Source organism: Sciurus carolinensis, chromosome 3, assembly GCF_902686445.1.
Source record: "Sciurus carolinensis chromosome 3, mSciCar1.2, whole genome shotgun sequence".
NCBI classification, from domain to species: domain Eukaryota; kingdom Metazoa; phylum Chordata; class Mammalia; order Rodentia; family Sciuridae; genus Sciurus; species Sciurus carolinensis.
The window spans coordinates 153,384,421-153,406,578 of NC_062215.1; the positions used below are offsets into that span (position 1 = coordinate 153,384,421).

The 22,158-nt window shown below is 37.5% G+C and overlaps 1 protein-coding gene across 4 annotated transcripts in view; it reads left to right on the plus strand.

The window, feature by feature from the left end:
- Nucleotides 1-22,158, plus strand: part of Adam23 (ADAM metallopeptidase domain 23) — a 156,414-nt gene that overhangs the window by 61,576 nt on the left and 72,680 nt on the right. For all 4 annotated transcript variants that reach the window (XM_047546469.1, XM_047546468.1, XM_047546470.1 and 1 more), the window contains exon 4: nt 13,838-13,901. In XM_047546469.1, coding sequence (XP_047402425.1) covers nt 13,838-13,901 — 64 coding nt within the window. The remainder of the gene's footprint in view (nt 1-13,837; nt 13,902-22,158) is intronic.

The window sequence follows — 22,158 nt, forward strand, 5'->3', positions numbered from 1 at the left end:
GTCCTCCACCCCAACCACCAAGTAGTAGTAACTTCTCATCCTGCAGCTTAGGTAGGAGGTTTTGGAATTAAACAAAACAAAACAAAACAAAACAAAAAAGCCCTAAAAGTCAAAAACTAAACCAAACCAAAACCACAACAACAAAAATGATGAATTGCCATAAAGAGAGTTTTCAGTAATAACAATAGAATAGATGCATGTTTATTTCTAACATTCCATAACAAATTTTTGTTTAGGATTGAGAGGAAGAGCAAGAGTTGTCCTGGTCTGCTTAGGCTGCTATAACAAAATATAAACCCGATGGTCGTAATGACGGACGTTTATCCCTCACAGTTTTGGAGACTGAGAAGTCTGGCACCCAGATGCCTACAGGTGTAGCTGCTGGTGAAGGCCCCTTCCTGGCTTGCACATGGCTGTCTTCTTGCTGTGTCCTCAATGTAGGGAGCAGGAAGAGAGAGGGAAAGCTCTCTGGTCTCTCTCTCTCTCTTTTTTTTTTTCGCTGGGGTTCAAACCAAGGCCTTCGGCCATGCTGGTCTCTTCTTATAAGGACACTAATTCCATCATGAAGACTATTGCTATGATTTCGTCTAAACCTAAAGACCTCCCTAAGGTCCTACCTCTTAATGCCATCCCATTGGGATACAGGGCTTTAATATGTGAATTCTAGAAAGGTCCTGAATGTTCTTTTGAAGGGTTTCAGCTGTCTTACTTCTATAGTTTGGATGTGGTTTAGTTGTTTAATTGGGTCCCCCATGAGTATGTTGTGATTAAAGCTTTGGCCCCTGGGTTATGCTCTTGGGAGGAAGGATCTAGTGTGATGTTCTTAGGTCATTGGAAATCTTGGAATGTGGGACCCCATCCTCTCTCTTCCTGACCTGTTTGGCAGCGTAACCTCTTCCACACATAAGGGCTTCCCTCATGGTGTGACTGCTTACCCTGACATGAGTTCCTGCCATTGCCATCCACCATCCATCCTGGGCCCCTCCCAAAGCCAGTCCCTGCACCACACTCTTTGGTCTTTCAGCCTCCAAAACCTTCAAAGGTTTGTGAGCTAACCAAACCTTTTTTCTTTATATAGTTAGTTGCCTCAGTTACTTCACTGTAGCAACACAAAAATAATCAGAACACTTACTGAAATTAGAATTAAAGTAAAAAGAGTCAAACATATATAATACAGATATTCCACGATTTGACTCCAGTATACCCATCTGCTGTTATAAGGAATAGTTGGAAATTTCCTATTTTGTCTTTTCAGTTTGAGGGTGAACAATATCTTTTACCTCACTGACTTTTTGCTACCACTGTTATGAGCTACCTGAGGTCCCTCATTGTTTACCTGGGTTCTGAGCTCTGTCTATAGGACTCAAGTTCCTGTGAAGTTTCCTCTGTCTATGGTGTGATGTGCCATCTCGTCTCATCTTTTTTTTTTTTTCCTGAGCTTTTTGATTTGCTGACTTGTCATCAAGAGATCATTGTTAGAATGCCTATTCTGTATAGGCACACCTGTACCAAGAACCATGGCTGCAATGCAGTAGCTGCCCTTTCTCTGAGATGGTAGTTTGGCAAATCTTATTTGCTTTTCTGGTATGCATGGGCTGGTGTGATCTGTAAGCTGTAATAGGCACTTCAACTCCTGACTATTCTCCTGACCCAGAGTTTTCACTACCAGACTGCTAGCTTCTGGATTTTTCTGAAAGTAGTTCACTTATCTTTCCCCTGTAATGAGTTTTGTAATGAGTTTTGATATGGCTTTACTGGATGTGAATGGGGTCATTTAGGATCCTTCTCTTTTACTGTTACCTCCAATCCTAACCACTCATGGTCCTGAAACTTATATTGATACTTAGTAAATTTGCTACTATGGATCATATACAGTTAATGTACAATTGCTACCAGGGTTCTAAAAATGTCTGGTTTTAAGATTAAACTAAAAATAGACCCCTGAAAGACCTAAATAGAATAGTTTCTCCTTTTTTCTGTGTCAGTCTCTCTGGGATTTGACTGCTTCTAGAATCTTATAAAGGTTTTGCTTTTGATCCAAACATTGAGAGGCACTTCATGAATATGAGATTGTCTACCTGGACAGAAATTGAAAGACAGTTTAATGAAAGTTGTCTGACTGAAGGAAAAAAGCTGATTTGTAGAAATTTTCTTAAAACTCTAATTTACAGGTTTGTTGTTCTGCATTTTCTTAAAACTACCATTGATTAGATTTCATCCCTTGCACATCACATATACATTAACAGAAGTAACATATCTGTCTATAACTTATTTTCAATGATTTTAAAGATTTATTTTTAGAGCAAGAAGTGCAAATAATGATCTGAATAGCTTTTAAAAGATAAAAATTGTTTTAGTATTATGCAGAATGTCTAGACTCTATAATTAGACTGGAGTAGATGAAATTACTCACCTCTAATCACTATTTTATACATGTCTTTCAAAGTGACATTAATTGTCATCAGATTTGCTTATTATAAAATACTTCTGCGGGATGAGTACTAATTTTTCCCTGTTATACTTGGTTTTTCATGTCTCTATGATAAAGCATGTTAATATGACGCTAAGGTTTTGATTAATTTTAGTCACAGTTAAGTAATGGCTTTGTAATTGTGTTGTCTGTTTTTTAGTAGACCACTCTTGGAGTTGATACAAACCTAGCTTTAGCAGATCTTGATCATTATCTCTCAGATTAGTTTCTATGTAAAAGTTTTTTTTATTAGTTATTAATCTAATCCATAGAAAGAAGTATATCTCTTTACATCTTAGAAATTGAAGTGTTCTATTTCGCTGGAGGCACATAGTAATATGTAGAATTAGAACAAAATATAAACAACTCTTTACAATATATAGGCAGTGGAACTCTTCTTTCACCACCTTTTGGAAAGACTAGCCTGAAGTCATCTCAGTGTACTGACAGCTGACTATTTGACAAGACATTTATCAAATATATGGGATGCGTGTGTTGACAATACCCAACTCCCAGGTTATGCTACACGGAGCACAGGTTTTATATTTAGGGCAGGAGTTGGTGACAAGTCATACTCACATTCACTGGTAAGTTTCTTTAGCTGTGATCCAACATTCTTGTTCTATATAAGGGAGACAGCTAGCTTCACAGTGTTAGGGGCTCCTCCCAGATCTGAGGTGATTAGCTCGTGAATAGCTGCTGAGTTGGGGCATCTTTCCATGACCAAGGATATGACTGTGAGCAATCTGGAAAGGGTCCAGCTAGCAGGCTGGTGAGGCACACTGAATCCCAAGTCCTTGCCAGCTAGAAGATTCCCCTTCTTAAAGAAGCCACAAATGAATGGTAGTTCTTCTAATGACATCTATAATTTTTAGAAGTCTCTTATCTTGATATTATTTTGAAATGGCACATCATTTGGGAGAATGAAAATTTTCCTTAAAGAATTTAGTTGTGCATTAGGAAAATCATGACTTTTTTTTGTTTTTAACAATCAAAGGTCTAGTGAGTAATTTTTTTTATTGCTTTAAAATGTGCTCAGAAGGTGGAATTCTTTGAAGATATTTTTCCTGACTGCTAACTAAAACAATAGGTGCCGTTTTGTATGATAGTTATTTTGAACCTGAATGAAAAGACCATTAAAAAGTCCTCTTCCTTTCCCTTCCTCCACTTGCTCCCCTCCTTTTTACTATGTTGTATTCCTGTTTGCCCTAATGATTTAATACTACCGCAGAAGTATGTTTGTAATTGCCACATTGTGACAATTTCTTAAACATATCTAGTATTTAGGAAGGATCCTGGTGTCCTCCCTAAATATTCCTGTGGTGTGTGCATTCAGGGTATCTTGATTGCCCAGAATGTCATTTTCTGCACAGTACAGAGAAATCTAGGGCAGCAGCTTCAAATGCCTCTTCCTTCATTGGTTTTATGCAGACCCACCCTTAACCTGTGTATCTTGGGGACTTGCTCTGCAGAGATCCAGTGCCTCAGTTAAGCTTGTAGATACCCTGCAGGCTCTGCTTGTGGCAGTGCAGGTCAATCAAGGGCTAGCTGACTCCTAGGTTGGGCAAAAAGAAAGAAGAGAGTGCACAAAAGACTATCGTGTTCTACTAAAATCTTACTCTTAACTAATAAAGCAGCATAAAACTGCACACTATGAACTAGCATTTGCATAACAAATTTAGGGCATATATCTATAATTTATAGTGAAAGTGTTTGAAGAAATAGAAACATTTTGATAAGATTAATCTTTAATCTTTGTTCATCATTTCTTTAATTCTCATCTTTTTTTTTTCTCCTTTCATTCTGTCTTCAGCCATTAATTGGATGAGTGAAGGAAAGTTAAAGCTACAGGTTTTCATATGTGCAAAGGCCTCTTCCTGGTGTCTTTGCTGGTTGATTGCTGGTCTCTCCTGCTGCTAACATTAATTACTTTGCTGATGGCTCTAATTGACCCAGTAAGAGAACCTTATCTGTGTGAGTCTTCCCAGGCCCTAAAGTCTTTGCAGCCTCTGTGGACACAGACCGCATTGCTTGCTTTCAGCTTTTATAAATAGCCTTCAATATCCAAGGGCACTGTCCTAGAGTGCCCTTTCCTTTGAAAGTTTCAAGTCCTTGCTTAAGCCTGTGTACTGTCTGGTCCTAAATCTGCCTTTTCAACACGATCCCTCCTTGTCACAGATGCCCTGGTCACACAGAGCTTTTAGCTTTTCCTAAATAAGCTTGCCTGACTTCTCCTGCTTCTTATATTCATCCATACTGGCCCTGTCTATAGGATCTGCTCTTTGTCTATACCTTCTTGTTCAAATTGTGTCTTGGAACTTGCCTAAGCTCTACTTCTTTACTAAAGTGTTCCTAATAAGAGTTAGTGAAATTCATTTCTCCTTTGGGGGCTGCTTCATGCTTTATCTTGTTAGAGTATGGGCTACCTTGTCTTATTTTATTTAGCTCTGAGCTTATTCTCACCTTGAGGGTAGGGACTGTATTTTCTTTTCCTTTCTGTCCTTGCCCACTCCCTCTGGCACAGACAGCCTCCATGTGTTCAGGGAAGGTCCATCTAATTGAGTAGAGGGGTCACAGAGGCAGCCTAGCCTGGCTGCTGCTCTCTGCATGGCTGGGGGTTGTATTATGAATGTCTGCAGTCCTGAGCCTTTCCTGGTCCTAAAATTAGTCATTATTTTAATAATTCCTTTATTAAAGGAGCTATACTTTTTTTTCTTCAAAGACAGATAGCTTGTACTATGGTTTCTTATTAAAAAGTGATATATGTATTAATTGTAAAAACTTTAAGGAACATAGGTAAACAAAAGAAAGAAAATAAAAGTCCTACAGGAAGTGATAACTCATGGTTACATTTTGGTGTATACATTTTCAGACTTTTTCCTATATATGAATATACACATATATTAAAAAATTATTCACATATATTGAAAATACACATATTTAAAAAAATTAGCAAACCATATTCTTCCATTTGTTCTTTCCTTGAGTGATGATTTGAACAACAGAAAAAAGTGTGTATAAAAGTACGTGTAAAGCTTTTCGTATCTACACCATATATGTATGAGAACGTGTCATTTGTGTAGTTATTTTCTTATAAGTGGAACTTGTGGATTCAAGGGTGAATATGCTTTGAGGGTGATACCATTGCCAAATTGCCCTCTGAAGTACTGGTTTACCTACATCCTTGCTAGCACTTTCTACTATCATTCATTTTTGTTTCCTAAATTGAAAGGGAAAAATGATCTCTTATGTTATTTTGATTTACAGGTCTTTTATTGTTAGTATAGTTGTATATTCATATGTGATTAATCTCCATTGCTATTTTTGTTTTCTTTCTTTTTTTTTCACCATGAGTTACACTTTTTATGCTCTATTTTGTTGTGGTTTTTGCCCAGTTTTCTATTGGGCTGTTTTTATTTGGTTTTGGTTTTTAAGGGATCTTTATGTTAAAGATATTAATCCTTTGGTTTTCATAATATCTTTGTTTTCTTTTTGCAGTGCTGGGAACTGAACTCAGGGTCTTGTGCATGCTAGGCAAGCACTCTACCACTGAGCTACTCATATATTTATCAATTTTTTTTTCTCAATTTGTTTTGAAATTCTGTTTATGCTATGTATATCTTTTGTTATTTATGGAGGCTTGCACATTTTTATAATCTTATCTGTGTTTTGTTTTATGACTTCTGGGTTTAAGGTCAGATATTAAAAGACCTCTGCTCGCTAATACTGAGCTGTGTTTTTGTAGTAAATTTATTGCTTTACTTCAGAACCTACTTAGCTTTCATACATATATTCTTAGTAAGGTGTAGTGTAGGGATCCAACTTTCCTCAAATGTTTAGTCACTTGTATGAAACATTTATTCTTTGTTTGATTCTTTATAGGTTTAAAATGTCATTATTATTACATATTCAGTTTTTGATATAAACTTGACTCTCTTTCCATCCTGCCCCCTGGATTGACTGTCTAATCAGGCCAGTGTTCTTTATCTTTAGTTACTATAGTAGTAACATAAGGTCCTGTTGGTTACTCCTCTTTTATTTGAAAAATGTTTGAACTAGACTTAAACATTCTTTTTTTAAGATGAATTTTAGAATCATTTTTCAAGTTAAAAAAAAAACCTTCCTGAGATTTTATTTGGAATTACATTAAAACTACGGAGTGGGCTGAGGGTAATAGACATCTTTATAATATTGAGTGTTGCAATGGAGAATCAGGGGTTATGATTCATTCAATAATGACTTATGTTTTTTTTCACTACAGATTTGCAGTTAATTTCATATGCATTGTCTTCACATTTATTTAAACCTACATTTATTGTTATATTATTTATGCCCTATGTATGTGAATATAGATCTATGTCTCATACATATGGACATATATTTTATCTACATATGCACCTAGTTGACATTGCTTGAAAAATTTCCTCCAGATTATTTCTAGATTGTTTTTACTTATTTACATAGAAATGTATTTTACTTTTGCATATTTATCTTCTAACTGATCTTCTTACTGAACACTTACTATTTCTGTTGGTTTTTCATTGGTTTCTTTTTTATTCTTTTGAACATTTCCTGTATACCTGGGAAGAATGGAACATTGTGTCAACAAATGTGCCATATTTCTGAATAGACTGAAAAATGAAAGAAATAGGAGCTCTTTTCCTAGGAGTGACAAGAATTAAACTTGGAGGAGACTTGTTTCTTCTGGACGAGGTTATGAGAGGTCAAGGTTGATAATGGATTCTCCTCCATTCTCTGCAATTTCACTATGTGTCATGCCTGGCTTAGTAGCTGTGATAATAAATATTGGGTATGTCAGAAAAGAAGCTGGATTAACAGTGTTCAATAGACTGTAGTATTCATTATTTGCTTTGAAATTTGTGCATCAAAACATTTCAGTCATGTGTAACTGGATTCAAAAGATGTGCCATCTTTATTTGGATTCAGTTTTTCTGTTAAAAAAATTTTTTTTTTATAACCCATTGGGATAAAAGTAAATTGTGAGCTTGTGATTCTGTCAGAGGAATCTCAGATTTCTGGTTTACTTGTAGAGATACTAGTAGCCATAACAATGAATGTTTAGCTGCTTCATTTGGCTTGATGTCACCTCCTTAGAAAGGAACTTTTAATTGATTCTTGCTGGAGGATCAAGCCAGTTGAATGGAGGTTCTATTACCACCTCAAGTCCATTCCATATTTCTTTTCTAACTCCTCCTTTCTTCACTTCATTATTAACTTGCAGCCCTATGTTTCTTGTACTCATTTTACTAGCGTTTTCTAAACTGTGTTATAGTGCATGACCTCATCACCTGAGATGCAGGAGCACCTACCCAGTAAACTTTCTGCTGTAGTCTCTCATGTAGTTTAGGAGCTCATTAAATTCCTGTTGTGATCCCAAAGATGCTTAAACCCCTACGTCCTGTTCTTGCTGAGATTGTTCTCTTCCTGCAGCTATATTCCTATGAAATATGCCCACACGCCTCAGCCCTTTCCTGGCATGGCATCTTTGTCTACCTTAACACAAAGCTTCTCTCCAACCTATAATTATTTTCACCCACTTCACACATCATGGTTGCACTCTTATTTCCCAGCCTTTCCACGTCTACAATATTTTGCCCAGCGTAAATGCCTTATTTTATTGTTGACACTCACAGGAATACATATTTTCTAGCTCAAATGACTTTTGAGATTAAAAACCATTTTAGGTAGTATGAATCACATTTTTTCCTAAAACTTTAAAAAAGTAGTAATTGGAAAATCATTTACTTTTTAAGTCTTGTTTTAAAAAACAAAGCCAATATAAGGACTAAAGCATAATTGCACGTTATGAGTTTATGCCTGTATGAATGTACTGAGTTAAAATTATGTGTCTGTCTTCATTACCACATATGGTAATTACTTGATGAATTCAAATTACCTTCCATGTATAAAAGGAAAAAAAAGAGAACCTTCTAGTAGGACGAGGGCGTGGGTGTAATGCCATTGCACAATGTCACTGCTTGAGGCTCTGTAAAGTTGAGGGTCTCCACGGTGACCAGTATTGTCCATCGTTGAATGAATAAATGATTGTGAGACCTGGTGGGAAGGAGTGGCAGGAGACTTCTTGGAAGAATCTGTCAGGGGCCATATGGGTGTGATCGGGCTTTCAAAAATTGATAAGTTAAGCATTTTCAAGTGGCAGTCAGGTGAGTGAATTTGCATTCTGAAAATGGGTATTCATGGCTCTCCATTTCCAGATGTCATCTACTGTTTTCACTGTTTGACTTCTGTTTCAGCACCAGTTTGAACACATATGGAAGTAACTGACATATTTTACTACTGAGAATTAAGTTAGAATATTGTGCTGTTATTTACCTAGAACAGAGACATCGATTGGCAAAGAGTGTGACTGGGTGAGATCCAGCAAGTCCTGTGTATTACAGTGACTGGTGCCCCTAGCTGCCTGACTTCCATATCTAGACCTGCTGCCTGCTGAAGTTCCCTGCTAGAGAGGGAACCTAAGCCACCTACCCAGGGCCTTCCTGAAATAGTGGCTATGTTAAATGTAATCACAGAACCCAAAAGCAGCAGAGAAGAAGACCTATTTACAGACTGCTCACTTAGTAATATTTCAACCTTTGATTATTTTTCATCTGTGCACTCGACTGACCTCCCATGTAGAATTTGATGTGTGTATCTTAAATATGGCTGTTGAGGTTGGGTGACCATATGTCCTAGTTTTCCCAGGATAGTCCTTCCTGGTTTATGTATGTTTCTTGTCCTAGTACAATTATTAATATGCCTCTCTTCGCTCCCAGAAATGTCCTGATTTAGATGATAAATTATATGACCATCTGGCTGATAAGCCTTGTTCTTCTATTCATCATCATCTGACCTGGCTTTGCTGGTGAAGAATTGAATGCCCTCTTGGCCTCTGGGTCCTTTCAGAAGAGCTTGTTCTCTTAGATTCCTAATCAGAGATAGACTGTGGGGTAAACACATAATTTCAGAGAATGTAGATTTTAGTCCTAGAAAAGACTTCTAGAGACTGTAGTTTGTTTTTTCCCATGGAAGTGATTTTTAACTTATATAGAACAAATGGTTTCCCTGGTGGTCTACTGCATATTGTTCCCAGTGTTTTTTTTTTTTTTTTAATAGGCCAAGGCCCTGTTACCCTTTTTGTCTCATTCTGAACGATTATTTTTCTTCCCACTCCCAAACTGTCCTGATCATGATTGCCCAAAAGAAGACATATATATATATTTTTTTTAATGTAATGCATTTGTGTTACTTTCCAAGAGTGAAAGTAGGAATCATTTACCCTTCTTGGTTAGTAACTTCTCTAGGTGCTAGGGAATCTTGGTAAATTTCTAGTTATTGAGATTCTTGGCTTGTCCATCCTGAACCTTCTTGTAATGGGAAATATACACTTTTGGGAGTTTTGACCCCTTGGCTCTTCATTTGCCCACTTGTGTTACACACACGAATCTCAAACTCAAGGAATCAAACATATGTGTATATTTATATAAGCAATATCTCCATAAGACATATCCTCCTCTTTGTATGAATTTTCAAAGTCTAGATATAATATCAGCTCTGTTTGTATATTTGCTGATGATTATGAAATTTTTTGAACATAAAGTTCCAAAAGGTTTCTTTGTGATAAATCTTGGAATTAGGATAGTTTAGACAGGGTTTCAGTAAAAACCATGAAATCAGACTTAACACTGTTAAATCTCATCTCTTCCCCACATTATGATCAAATGCAGGTTAAGTGGCTCTCCTCGGCAGCTCTTCTCCAAATCCTGTCGTAGGAACTAAGCCTCATCCATCTTGCAGCTATGCTATCGCCATCTGGAGCATTGTGGCATCCAGGTTTGCCACGGAGAGACAGCTTGGATAATCACGCAGGGGTTTCAGTGGTCACAGTAGAGGAGCAGACATCTCTCTCCCTCTCTCATTAGCCATAATCCAGTCTCCTGGCCATAACCTGATCAGGGAAGGTGAAAAATGTGGTCTTCTGTTAGTAGGAAGGGAAAAATGAAATGGCTTTTGGTGGATACACAGCATTATTTCTGCCACAGTTCCCTTCACTGACCTGTCTCTTGGCTCCTTTGCCATATTTCAATAGTTTTGCTATTCTCTTGCTCTTAGGGGTTCTTCATCTTTAAGACTTATCCTTGCCCCTTACATTTTCAGTAAAATCACATTCAGGCGTATTCTAGAGTTCTTGATCTTTTCACTTATTTGGTGGTGTAGAGTCACCATGAAGGTATAGAGGGAGTGGTTTGAAGAGTTTGCTTGTTCCAGTTGTTCCACTCTCTTCTGTCTGGCTTTGAACTTTCACCCTGTACTTATCCCTTTACTTCCAAAGATCATCCCTTTTTAACCTGCATGAGAAGTATGGTAGTAGCTACAAGTACATAGATTTTCTGTAACTTAAATGATTGAAAAAGGTGTCAAGATTAGAACTTAAAATGTTCAGAAACTCCCTTTTATAAGTTCCTGCAAGTTAACTGACTCTTCTAAACCAAACACCTAGATGGTCAATGAACAAAGAAAAATTTCAATTTCTGTTTGCATCAGTAATTACTGAATAGATCACTACTGGTGTTTTAGTCAGCTTTTTCTTTGCTATGACCAAAAGACCTAACAAGACCAATTATAGGAGGAAAAGTTTATTTGGTGCTCCTAGTTTCAGAGGTTCAGTCCATGGATGGCCAACTTCATTGTTCTGGGCCTGAAGTGAGGCAGAACATCCTGGTGAAAAGGCACGACAGTGGAAAGCAGCTCAGAACACACCAATCAGGAAGCAGAGAGGCTCCACTCACCAGGGACAAAATACAAACCCCAAGGCGCGCTCCCAGTGACTAATCAGTTTCAGCCACATCCTACCTACCTTTAGTTACCATCCAATTAATCCGTATCAGTGGAATAATCCACTGACTAGATTACAATGCTCATAATCTAATCACTTCACCTCTGGAAATTCTTGCATTGTCTCACATATTAACATTTGGAGGACACCTCATAGCCGAACCATAACAACTGCCATGTCAGAACATTCTGTTTCTAGCAGGAGATTGTACTAGGCAAACTACAGAGAGCCAAGGTGTCAGTGTCTGTCCCAGGTTCCTTGAAAAGTAGCTGTTTTCATCTTTAAGATTCTCAAATTTGGGCTGGGCTTGTAGCTCAGTAGTAGAGTGCTTGCCTAGTATGTGTGAGACACTGGGTTCAATCCTCAGCACCACATACAACAAAATAAATAAAATAAAGGTCTAAAAAATTCTCAAATTCAAGAGTTAATAGAAATAGGTATGGCTGTGGGTGAAATAATCCCTTTAAAAGGGTGAAGTAGGATAATTACAATGACCTTTATCAGATTTGATGACGAATGTTTTGACTGCCATTATCTACTCTTCTAACCACAAGCAAAAATAATGGTCTAAAATAACCTTGTTTCCAATTCCTAGGCCTGCATCAGCAATTGTGTGGTTGAGAATTGTGAAAACAAGAAATTACTGGTAGAGAGATGCAATTAGGATCCAGTCAGGGAAACCTCTCTGCTCTTGCTGTTGCAGATGTTTTTCTCAGAAAGGTGTTATCATCCGGAGCCCTGTTTATGTGCATCCACAGTGCTGGTAATTGACTTAGTAACCAGCAGTGAAAGAAGTTTCTTTACTCTGTCAGGCCTTCCCATGTATACAGAGTTAAGTATTGTCATTACTTTTACCAGTACTTAGGTTTTTTAAAAAGGGAATTAATAGATAAACTTATAGTTTGGTTTTGAATGTAGAGTTGCCAATCAGTACACATTTGGTTTACAATAGGAATTGGAGAAATTCAGTAGGAATTGTGGAATTCAATAGGAAAATTCGTCTGAGTAAAACCATCTACTTTATGTGTTGTGAAGATTGTCCTCTGGCATGCACAGAACAGCATGCTGGACGTACATGTGAGGTTCCCATCTGACTGCTGACTGGCTCTAAGTCACCCCTTTGCCACTCCTCTCACTGGATTGTGATAGAATGCATCAGGTGCAGCTCCCGAAATGATGCAAAACCAGAGTCCTCCCATGCTTCAGGTACAGAAGAATGTCAAGGTTTCTCAGCATGGCAAAATAGGAAGTCAGCATTTCAGAACAGGAGGGACCTGAGGAATCTTCTGCTCCATTCTTTTGTTTTTTGCAAGAGGAAACAAAGACCTACATTTAGGACATGTAAGTGACTCAGAGTGGGACATACTGATGTTGGTCATCACCATCTGGATTAAATGAGTTAATGCCTCTGTAGCCCTCAGAACAGTGCCTGGACATAGCAAGTGGTCAATAAATGCCAGTTATCGTTATTCCTAGTGGCAGACCCAAACAGGAACACAGGTGCCCGAATTCAGTGCTCTTTAGGACACATAAATTTTATATTTCACACATTGTGCAGGGAACGACATTTTTAGAACTTGAGTTACAGTCACAGTGCCTACTACTGAGTACTTAGTTTTAATTTCTGGGCTAAGTTCTGAATATTCTTGGATTCATTTAATCCTCACAATGTCCTATGAGATTCACACTTTTGACCATCTACATTTCACACAAGTTAGGAACTTGTCCATGGTCACGCCACCAGTAAGGGTCTGTGTGAAATTTAAGCCTGCTCTGTCTCACTTCAAAGTCTATGTTCTTTACCATTATTTTTTACTAGGAGTTGCCAAACTACAGCTCACAGGCCAAATATTGCCTTACCATTTTTTAAAATTTAGTCTGCATTCTAAGATTTTTTTTTTTATTAAAAGTTTCTTTTAAATGGTCAAAAAATCTAAAGAGGACTATTTCCTTACTTCAAAAATAGCATAGAATTAAAATTTCAGTGTCCATAGATGAAGATTTATTGGAATACAGTCACAACCATTCATTTGTGTATTGTCTGTGGCTGCCTGTGTGACGCAGTGGCAGAGCTGAGTGGTTGTAGGGTTACCAGGTGGCTGGCAAAGCCTAAAATCATGAATATCTGACCTTCATTGAAAAAAGTGCCAATACTTGTTTTGTATTCTTCCTCACTGGTTAGGTTTTATGAAATTTGAATTATTTGAATATAATTGTGGGATTTATTGGGGGGGGTCCTGTCTTCTCCGCTTACTTGGAGTTTAGTTTGTTCCATTGTCATTGACATATCACATGAGTTGCTCTTAAATTGTGCCTTGTCTTTTTAAGCAGATCGAGGAAGGATTCATTCATTTCTGGATGGGGTTTGCAACTTGATGATGACCTGTCTTTATACTAACGGTGGACTGTGGCCGTTGGTGGTTTGCCCTTGCATTTGTTTGTTGAGCTGGCTATTTTCACACTTCCAGGATCTCAGATACAGAAATCACTCTGTTTTCTTTCCTTTGTAGTGGTTTGCTGTCTTCTGATTACGTGGAGATTCACTATGAAAACGGGAAGCCACAGTACTCTAAGGTATGGTTAAAACCTTTGGGACAACCTGTGGTGTAAGCACACCCATTATAGGACCGGCCCCTGCACCCCGAATTGCTCTGTGTGTCTGTCAGTGAAAATACCTGGCCTCCTATGCACTGTGTTAGCAAGGAGAAATTCATTACAACTTAAAAATATTTGAGGTAACATTAGAGATTCTATATATTCAGGACAATATGGAAATGTTTATTGTTTTAGTTATGCATACAGTATCTTATGTAATGGTACAAAGGGCTGAACTCTCCAAATCCACACCTTAAAGTCCAAATTAGACATTCTTTATTTCAAATGTTTAGCATTTTGGGGATTTGGATTTTTAAAAAAATTTCACAATGTTTTCATAATTATAATGAGATATTTTTGTGATGGGACCTGAGTCTAAACATGAATTCATTTATGTTTCGTATACATAGCCTGAAGATAATTTTATACAACATTTAAAATAATTTTGTGCATGAAGCAGTTTCATGGTGTGAAATTTTCTACTTGTGGTGTCACTTTGGTGCTCAAAAAGTTTTTGAGTGTTTTGGATTTCAGGTTTTGAGATTGGAGATGCTCAACTAGGCTCTTATAGTCACAGATTCTGAATTATAAGTATAGATGGACTGTTAGAATGATTATTAAGTGCAAGTAACTTTGGTGCCCAAGAAGGAGAGGGGACAAGAATAGGAAATAAGATTTAAGGAGTACTCTCTTGGTTAACCTTCATAGCAGTCCTATAGGGTGGATGTTATTACTCTTGTATGGAGGAAGAAACTGAGGCAGAGAGAGGGCCGATAAACCTGCTCAAGGTCAGTGAACATTGTCATAGAAAGGTACTTGATTTCCTTCAGTTGGAGGTTAAACTTCCTTCTTTTCATGGAGGATCAATGATGAGAAAGTAGGTTTTAATTAAAGCAAGAGAGAGATTATTTGTTAAGTAAGAAACACAGTGATTTCTACCAGTCAGGGTGAAAGTCTCTGGAATGGCTCCAGAAAGGAATTCTGATTTTTAGGTAGTCACCAGAGTGCCACTGAGCTTAGCAGCGTCCATCAATACCATCGCGACACAGGAGAGGAAATGGAACAAAGCAAAGTGGGGAAATATCACTGAATTTGCTCTTTTCCAGGTTGCTAATAAGTGTCAGCATAAAAGTGGCATCTTTCATGTGTGGACTTGCCAAGCTGTGCAGCAGGGAGAATGGGGATCCTCAGTCTGCAACCTCTCAGCAAATATTTATGGGTGGCCTGAATTGTAAATACTACCCAGGGGCTATGGCATTTCTTAGGATCTATAACTGTCCAATTAACAGTGGGCACATTTTCTTATAACTTGAAGTGTGTTTTAGCTTTTGAATTGTATACCACAGATTATATTATTATTACTATTCATCAGTTCTTGTCTTAGGCTGCATCTTGGGGTTTGTTGAATGACCCTAAAAGTTAATGCTGTGGAAAGTGAGCAGCAGTGTTAAATCAAGCGCAGGAATGGTGCTTCCTGGCATTTGTACAAACCAAAGCTTCTGTCAGCTGTGCCAGCCCTGAACACTGTGGATGCTGAATCATGAGTCTGGAGTAGACAAGATTGCACGAGAACTTTATAGACTCAGCAAATGAGCCACCTTTGCATCCTGCAGTAACCTAATCTAAACTTCTCACCAAGAAGTTTGGTCGATTTTTTTTTTTTAAAGAAGCAGAATAGCTAATTGGCCTCCAGAGGTCATTTGAGGTCCTCAAAGGAATCCTTATCATTACTAACACTCCAGGCCTCTAGTGATTGTAACTAAAATTTAAAACAGAGGATGGAAAAAAGAAGACATGTTCACTGCAGTTTGTTTTTATGTTTATTCCTTTTTTCTCACTTATGACTCATTTTCTCCAAATAGCTCTGTGACGTTCACAGCTCAGTTGTACTAGGGCAGTGGGAGAGGTGATTGAGAGACCAAGGAAGACGCCTGGACATACAATACGAGATCTAAGATTTATTGGAAAAAGTTTGGGGTAAGATCCAGTGGTGATGGACTGGACAGATGTTTTGTCAGGAAATCCAGCAGCAACAGGGTGAACAGGTGCACCTCTGCCCCCACAGTGCTTCCAATACCTTGCAAGGAAGTAGCACCTCCTGTCCCTTAGGATGCTCTGGTCCAGAATCTGCTGCCTGGATAAACCCTTCCCTCTCCATGGTTCTCTGATCTGTACCAGTTACTGTAGGGAGAAAGGCTTTATATTAATTTGCTTAGTTCCTTATATGACCAGCATCCCAAGGAGCAGCTATCCTGGCATGCGTGCAAGAAAGCAGCTTTCCACAGATAACACTAACTTGCCCTAATTCCCGGCACACATGAGAGAAAGTCAGTGTCCTTCAAGGTAATATGTATCTGGACATTCTGGCTCAGGCTTGCTCTCTTTGTTCCCTTAACCAGGCATGGTTTTTGGGAATAGAAAGGGCCATTCAGGGACATGGTCTTTTACTGTCCTCCTTTTCTTTAAGAATAACACAGGCTCATATACTCCCTCTTACTGCTTCATAGATGAGTTAATGGTAAATGCCTGTTTTTTATGTGTCTCTATTTATATACACCTGCAAACCTCAAGATGATATGGCACACACAATCCTGTGGCAGGATTTAAAAATTCTAGTGATAATATAAATACTTCGGCATGCATTAAATAATCTTCTAGACCTTTACTTTTAAAAATTGCATAACGTTTAAAAAATTAATTTGTAATAATTTGAAAAATCCCACAATCATTGACATTTAGATTGTTGCTATTCTTTCACTCTAACCCTAGTGAAAGGCCTTTCAGATATGTTCTGAACACATCCTTAATACTTGCTTTAGGATTAATTCTGAGAATTGGATTTTCTGGGTCATAGAGTTTGTTCATTTTGTAAGGTCTTTAGTACATAGTGACAGTTTTTCTTCCTGAAAATTTCTATAAATTCACATTGCCACTAACATTACATACATGTTTTTAAAGCCGTTTTAAAGTAAACTTTATAATGATTACCTTCCAAGTTGTTTAAGAAAACTGTTGCACAAAGTACCAGAAAGGAAAATTAATATGTAAGAATGGCTACGTTCAACTTGTACACATTGTGTAATCTTTCTTCCAAAGATCACCAAAGTATATGCACGTAAAACACATCTACCCATCCCACACATTGTGTATTGTTCACAAGATGAGAGAAGAATGGAAACAGCATGTTTGCTTTGAAGTGAAATATGAATATGGATACTTACAATATTCTGAGGATTAATTGCAAACAAATGCCTCATCTATACTTGGGAGAGGTTGTCTAGGTTTTTCCATTTCATCACTGTCAAGTCCTACTTCCCACTTCTGTTTACAAAGAGGATAATATCTTGACTTTACCTTTCTTCAATGAAAGTGGGCTAAAAAGATTCCTTTCTGAGTGATGCAAATACAGGAACTAGAGAAGTTAAAAAAAATTAAGTACATAACATAGGTGCCAGGTGTCAGTTGATGCATATGGAAGAACATTTTTCTTGTTCCCAAATGAGCAGTACTTTTTATTCGAGTTCATACTGCACTGCTTTGCACTTGGCATATAATAAAACAATTCTTTTTTTCCTACCAATTAAAAAAATAACTTATTTATCTTTTTTAAACAAAATTATTGAGATCTAATTTGCATGTGGTTAAATCTATCATTAAATTGGTTTTAGTATATTTACAAAACTGTGCATCCATCAACATAATCTAATTTTAGAACAGTTTCATCACCTAACAAAGAAAGCACTCCACCTATTAACAGTCACTTCCTTTCCTCTCTCACCAGCCTTACATAACCACTAAACCACTTTTGTGTATCTATAGATTGCCTATTTTGGACATAAACAAAATCCATGTAATATGTGTTGTTTTGTGAATTATTTCTTTTTTTTCCAGCTTTACTGAAGTATAACTGAAAAATAGGAATTAAATATAATTAGTTATAAAACTTAAATTTTATATACGAGTCATATACATTTAATCTGTATAAAGCACTGTTTTGATACACATATACAATGTGAAATGATCACCATACTCAAGTAATTAATACACCTATCACCTTATATATTTATTATTATTTTTTGTAGTGAGAACATTTAAATCTCTCCTCCTAGTAAATTTCAAGATGGTATTATTAATGTAGAAACCATACTACACATTACATCTCCAGATGAGATCTCTAGCTTTCATTCCATCTAGAATCCATTCCATCTCCAGGTGGAATCTCTGGAATCCGTTCATCTTGCGTCACTGAAGCTTTGTACCAGTTGACCAACATCTGTTTTTCCTTTCCCCCAACATCCTACTTTCCACTTCCATGAGTTCTGACGATTTAAGATTCTGCATGGAAGAGAGATTGTGTAGTATCCATCTTTCTATGCCTGGCTTCTTTCAGTTAGCACAGTGTCCCTCAGATTCATCCAGGTCATCACAAGTGGCAGGATTTCCTTTCTTTTTTTAAACATGGACTAATATTCCATTGTATGTACATTTTCGTTATTTGTTCAGCCCTCGAAAGGCTCTTTTGCTGTTTTGGACTTGGTGAACAATGCTGCAGTGAGTGTGACGGTGCAGTTATCTCTTCGAGATTCAGATTTCATTTTCTTTCTATTTTTAACTTTTTGAGGAAACTCCATGCTGTTTTTCCACAATGACTCTGCCAATTCATATTCCTACCAACTCTTGGCAAAGATTGCTCTTCTCTACATTCTCCACCACACTTCTTTAAAAAAGAATTTTTTTTTATTAGTAGACATCCTGACAGGTGTTAGGTGATACCTTATTGTTTAAATTTGCATTTACCTAATAATCAGGGATGTTGAGTGCTTTTCATGTACCCATTGGCCATTTTATATTTTCTTTTGAGAAATGCATATTCAGGTTATTTGCCCATCTTTAAATTGGGTTATTTGTTTCCTTGTTTTTAAGCTAAGTTCCTTATATGTTTTGGATACTAACCCCTTATCAGATATGTGGTTCATAAATATTTTCTCCCATTCTCTTGGCTGTTTCTTCACTCTGTTGATTATTTCCTTTACTGTTTAGTTTGATATGGTCAAACTTTTCTCTTTTTGCTTTTGTTGCCTGTGCTTTGGTGTCATGACCCCCACTCCCCCCCAAAAAAATTATTGTGTGCAAGGGCCAGTGGCAACGTTTTTTGCTTTGTTACTATGTCGATCAACTTTACTCCTGAGCCTTTTCTAAATAAGTCAATTTTTTAATATTTCAGTTCTTATAAAAGAATTAGGCCTCAATATAATACTGTAAAAAACACTTCTCAATTTTAACATGTTTCTGTTAAATCTCTTTTAGGTGAGTCATTAGTTCATATTTTTAAGTGCTTGCTAATTCTTTGTTTTCTCTTCTACTTATAAAAGAAACTACCACCTGGTCAGCAGGATATGACTGAATAGATGGATGAAATGCACCCATCCCAGATTTCCTCTGCCTTCTTACTCATTGTTGTTGTTAGGTGGGGAAAATGTCCTTTCTGGATGCTGATTTCACCTTGGCTTCTCTCAGGACCCTTGCTCACTCTTGCCCAGGGGAGCAATTGAACCCAGGGGAAAGGAACACATTACCTATGCAGTCGCTCCCCCAATCCCCTGTTTCTGTGGGATCCGTCTGTGCTCCTTAGTTGTATGTGGCAGTCCCTGTGTGGGATTGTTTATTGGCTATGGGTAAGTCTGGCCCACTCGGGGATGTAGCATTAGCAGGCCTGTTATATTCTCAATTAGTCACTAAGAAGGCGATATTTTGATCTTTGCGTCACTTCTGTGTCAATTTGGTTTTAAACTTAAGTGGGTACGGCTGCACATCCAGTCGATGGCTGCAATAAAAAAGATGAACAATGGTAAGTGCTGGAGAGACAATGGAGAAATTGAAATCCTCATGCCAGACAGTTTGGTAGTTCCTCAGAAAGTTTAGCATAGAGTTACCATATGCCTCAGCAGTTTCACTTCTAGATATATGTACAAGTGAATTGAAAACATATTCCACACATAAACTTGTACATAAATGTTCATAGCAGCAACATTCATAGTAGACCCAAAACTTGCACGTCTCAAATGTCCATCAGTTGATGAATGAACAAATAAAATGCAGTATATTCACACAGTGGACTCAGCCTTAAAAAGGGATGAAGTATTGATGCATGCTACAACATACGTGAATCATGTAAACATTATGCTAAGCGAAAGAAGCCAGGTATAGAGAACCACATTTTATATGATTCTTTTCTTAAAATGTTCAGAGTAGTCAGTCATATCCCTAGACCCTGCAAATGGATTAGTTATTTTCCAGGGGCCTGTTGGGTGGAAGGGAAGAAGCATGGAGAATAAATGCTAATGCATGTAGGATTTCTTTTTGGGGTGATGAAAATATTCAGAAATTAGTGGTGACATTTTCACAATTTGGTAAGTATACGAAAAGTTCCTGAATTAAACTTTGAAAGAGTAAATTTTAAGGTGTGTGCATTATATCTCAAAAGAAAAAGTCCTTCCAGGTGGAAGAAGGAGTTTATTTACCCACCTTCTTGAATAGACACGATACATTAAGATTGGTCTTTTGAATCAAACATTCTTATTTACTCATTCAACATTGTCCTCCAAGCTCATCTATGTTGTTGAAATGGCAGAATCTCCTTTTTAAAGGCTGAATAATATTCTACTGTATTTGCATACAATGAAATAAACTGACACAAAGAAAAGTACTACATGATATTATTTACATGTGGAGTCTAAAACAAGTCTATACACGGAAACAGACAGAGTTTGGGGGTGAGAATGGGGAGATGTAGGTGGAAGGGCGCTAAGTTTCAGTTCTGTAGGACATAAGCGTAAGCTCTAATATACAGTGTGAGGACTATAGTCGACAATGTTGTATTGTGTGGCGGAAATTTGCTAAGAGAGTAGATTTTAGGTCCTCTTACCTTATACAGTCACAAAATGTAAATATGTGGGGTAAGACATGTTAGTTTGCTTGACTCTGGTAACCATTTCAACATATATATGTCAAAACATCATGTTGTATACTTCAGAAATGTACCATTTTAAAAACCTCAGAAAGACACAAAAGTATTATTTTAGCTTTTATTCCAACCTAGTCACTGCTCTAGATAATGGGTAGACATCAGTGAAGTAGATTCAAATCCCTGCCCCTGTGGGTCCAGTGTTCTGTTCTTCCCTCATTCTTTTCATATAACCACACCACCCTTTTAGAATGTCCTCTGTGTTTTTCTTGTCAAATCATCATCAGGGCTCGGCTTAAGATCACTTCATTAATGAAGTGAAGGCTTTTGGGCAGCAGGAGACTAGAGATTGTTGGTGGGTAGATTGGACCCCTGTGTGCATGGCAGGAAGGGGTTGGGGGTAGAGCAGAGGAAATATGAAGAACCAGTGTCCCAAAGACCCTGTCCAATGCAGTTGTCCCTCAGTGTCTGTGGGAGGTTGGTTCCAGGTCCCTACTTGGATCACAGTCTGGGGGTGATCAGGTGCTCGATGCTGATGGTCTTTGCAGGTAACCTCTGCAGGTCCTCTGGTGGACTTTTAATCATCTCTGGATGACTTACCATCCCAAAAACAATGTGAATGCAGTTGTATTGTTTAGGGAATGATGATAAGAGAAAAGGTCCACAGTGTTCTGAGTATTTTCAATCTGCTGAGGTTCAGTCTGTGGATGCTGAACCCAGGATACAGGCGGACTGTAGGGATGAGGGGTGGGGCACGCTTGCAACTCCTCAGCCCTATGGGCCTGTGATGGGGCAGGGGTCTTTTCAGCCATAGCATGTCTTCTCTTCTCTGACTTTTTCTTTTTTATTTCTTCTCTTCACTCCTTTCTTTCATTCCCATTCCTTCTTCTTTTATTAATATTTTATGAATTTTCCCAGACTACTTTTCTTCATCTATTTTCCTTTTCCTACTCTCAGATTGCCAGAATTGGATTTAAACATATGTGTGTGTGTGTGTGTTCTTTTTCCAACCAAAAAGGTGATTTAAAGCTTGCTTTCCATCTTTAAGCTCAATTTACTTGAGTGTACAATTTAATTTTTTCATAGCTGTCAATTTAGTAACTGGCTTTTAAAAATGTTGCTCATCATTGGATAAATAGTAAACAATTTAAGTCATCCTAAGGAAAGAAACCATTTATATTAGTCATAAAATTGTTGGTTATTTGAGTTTAAAGTTAAAATTACTATTGTTAATCATTTAAAAATTACCTTTCCTGGCAATATTATGAGCAC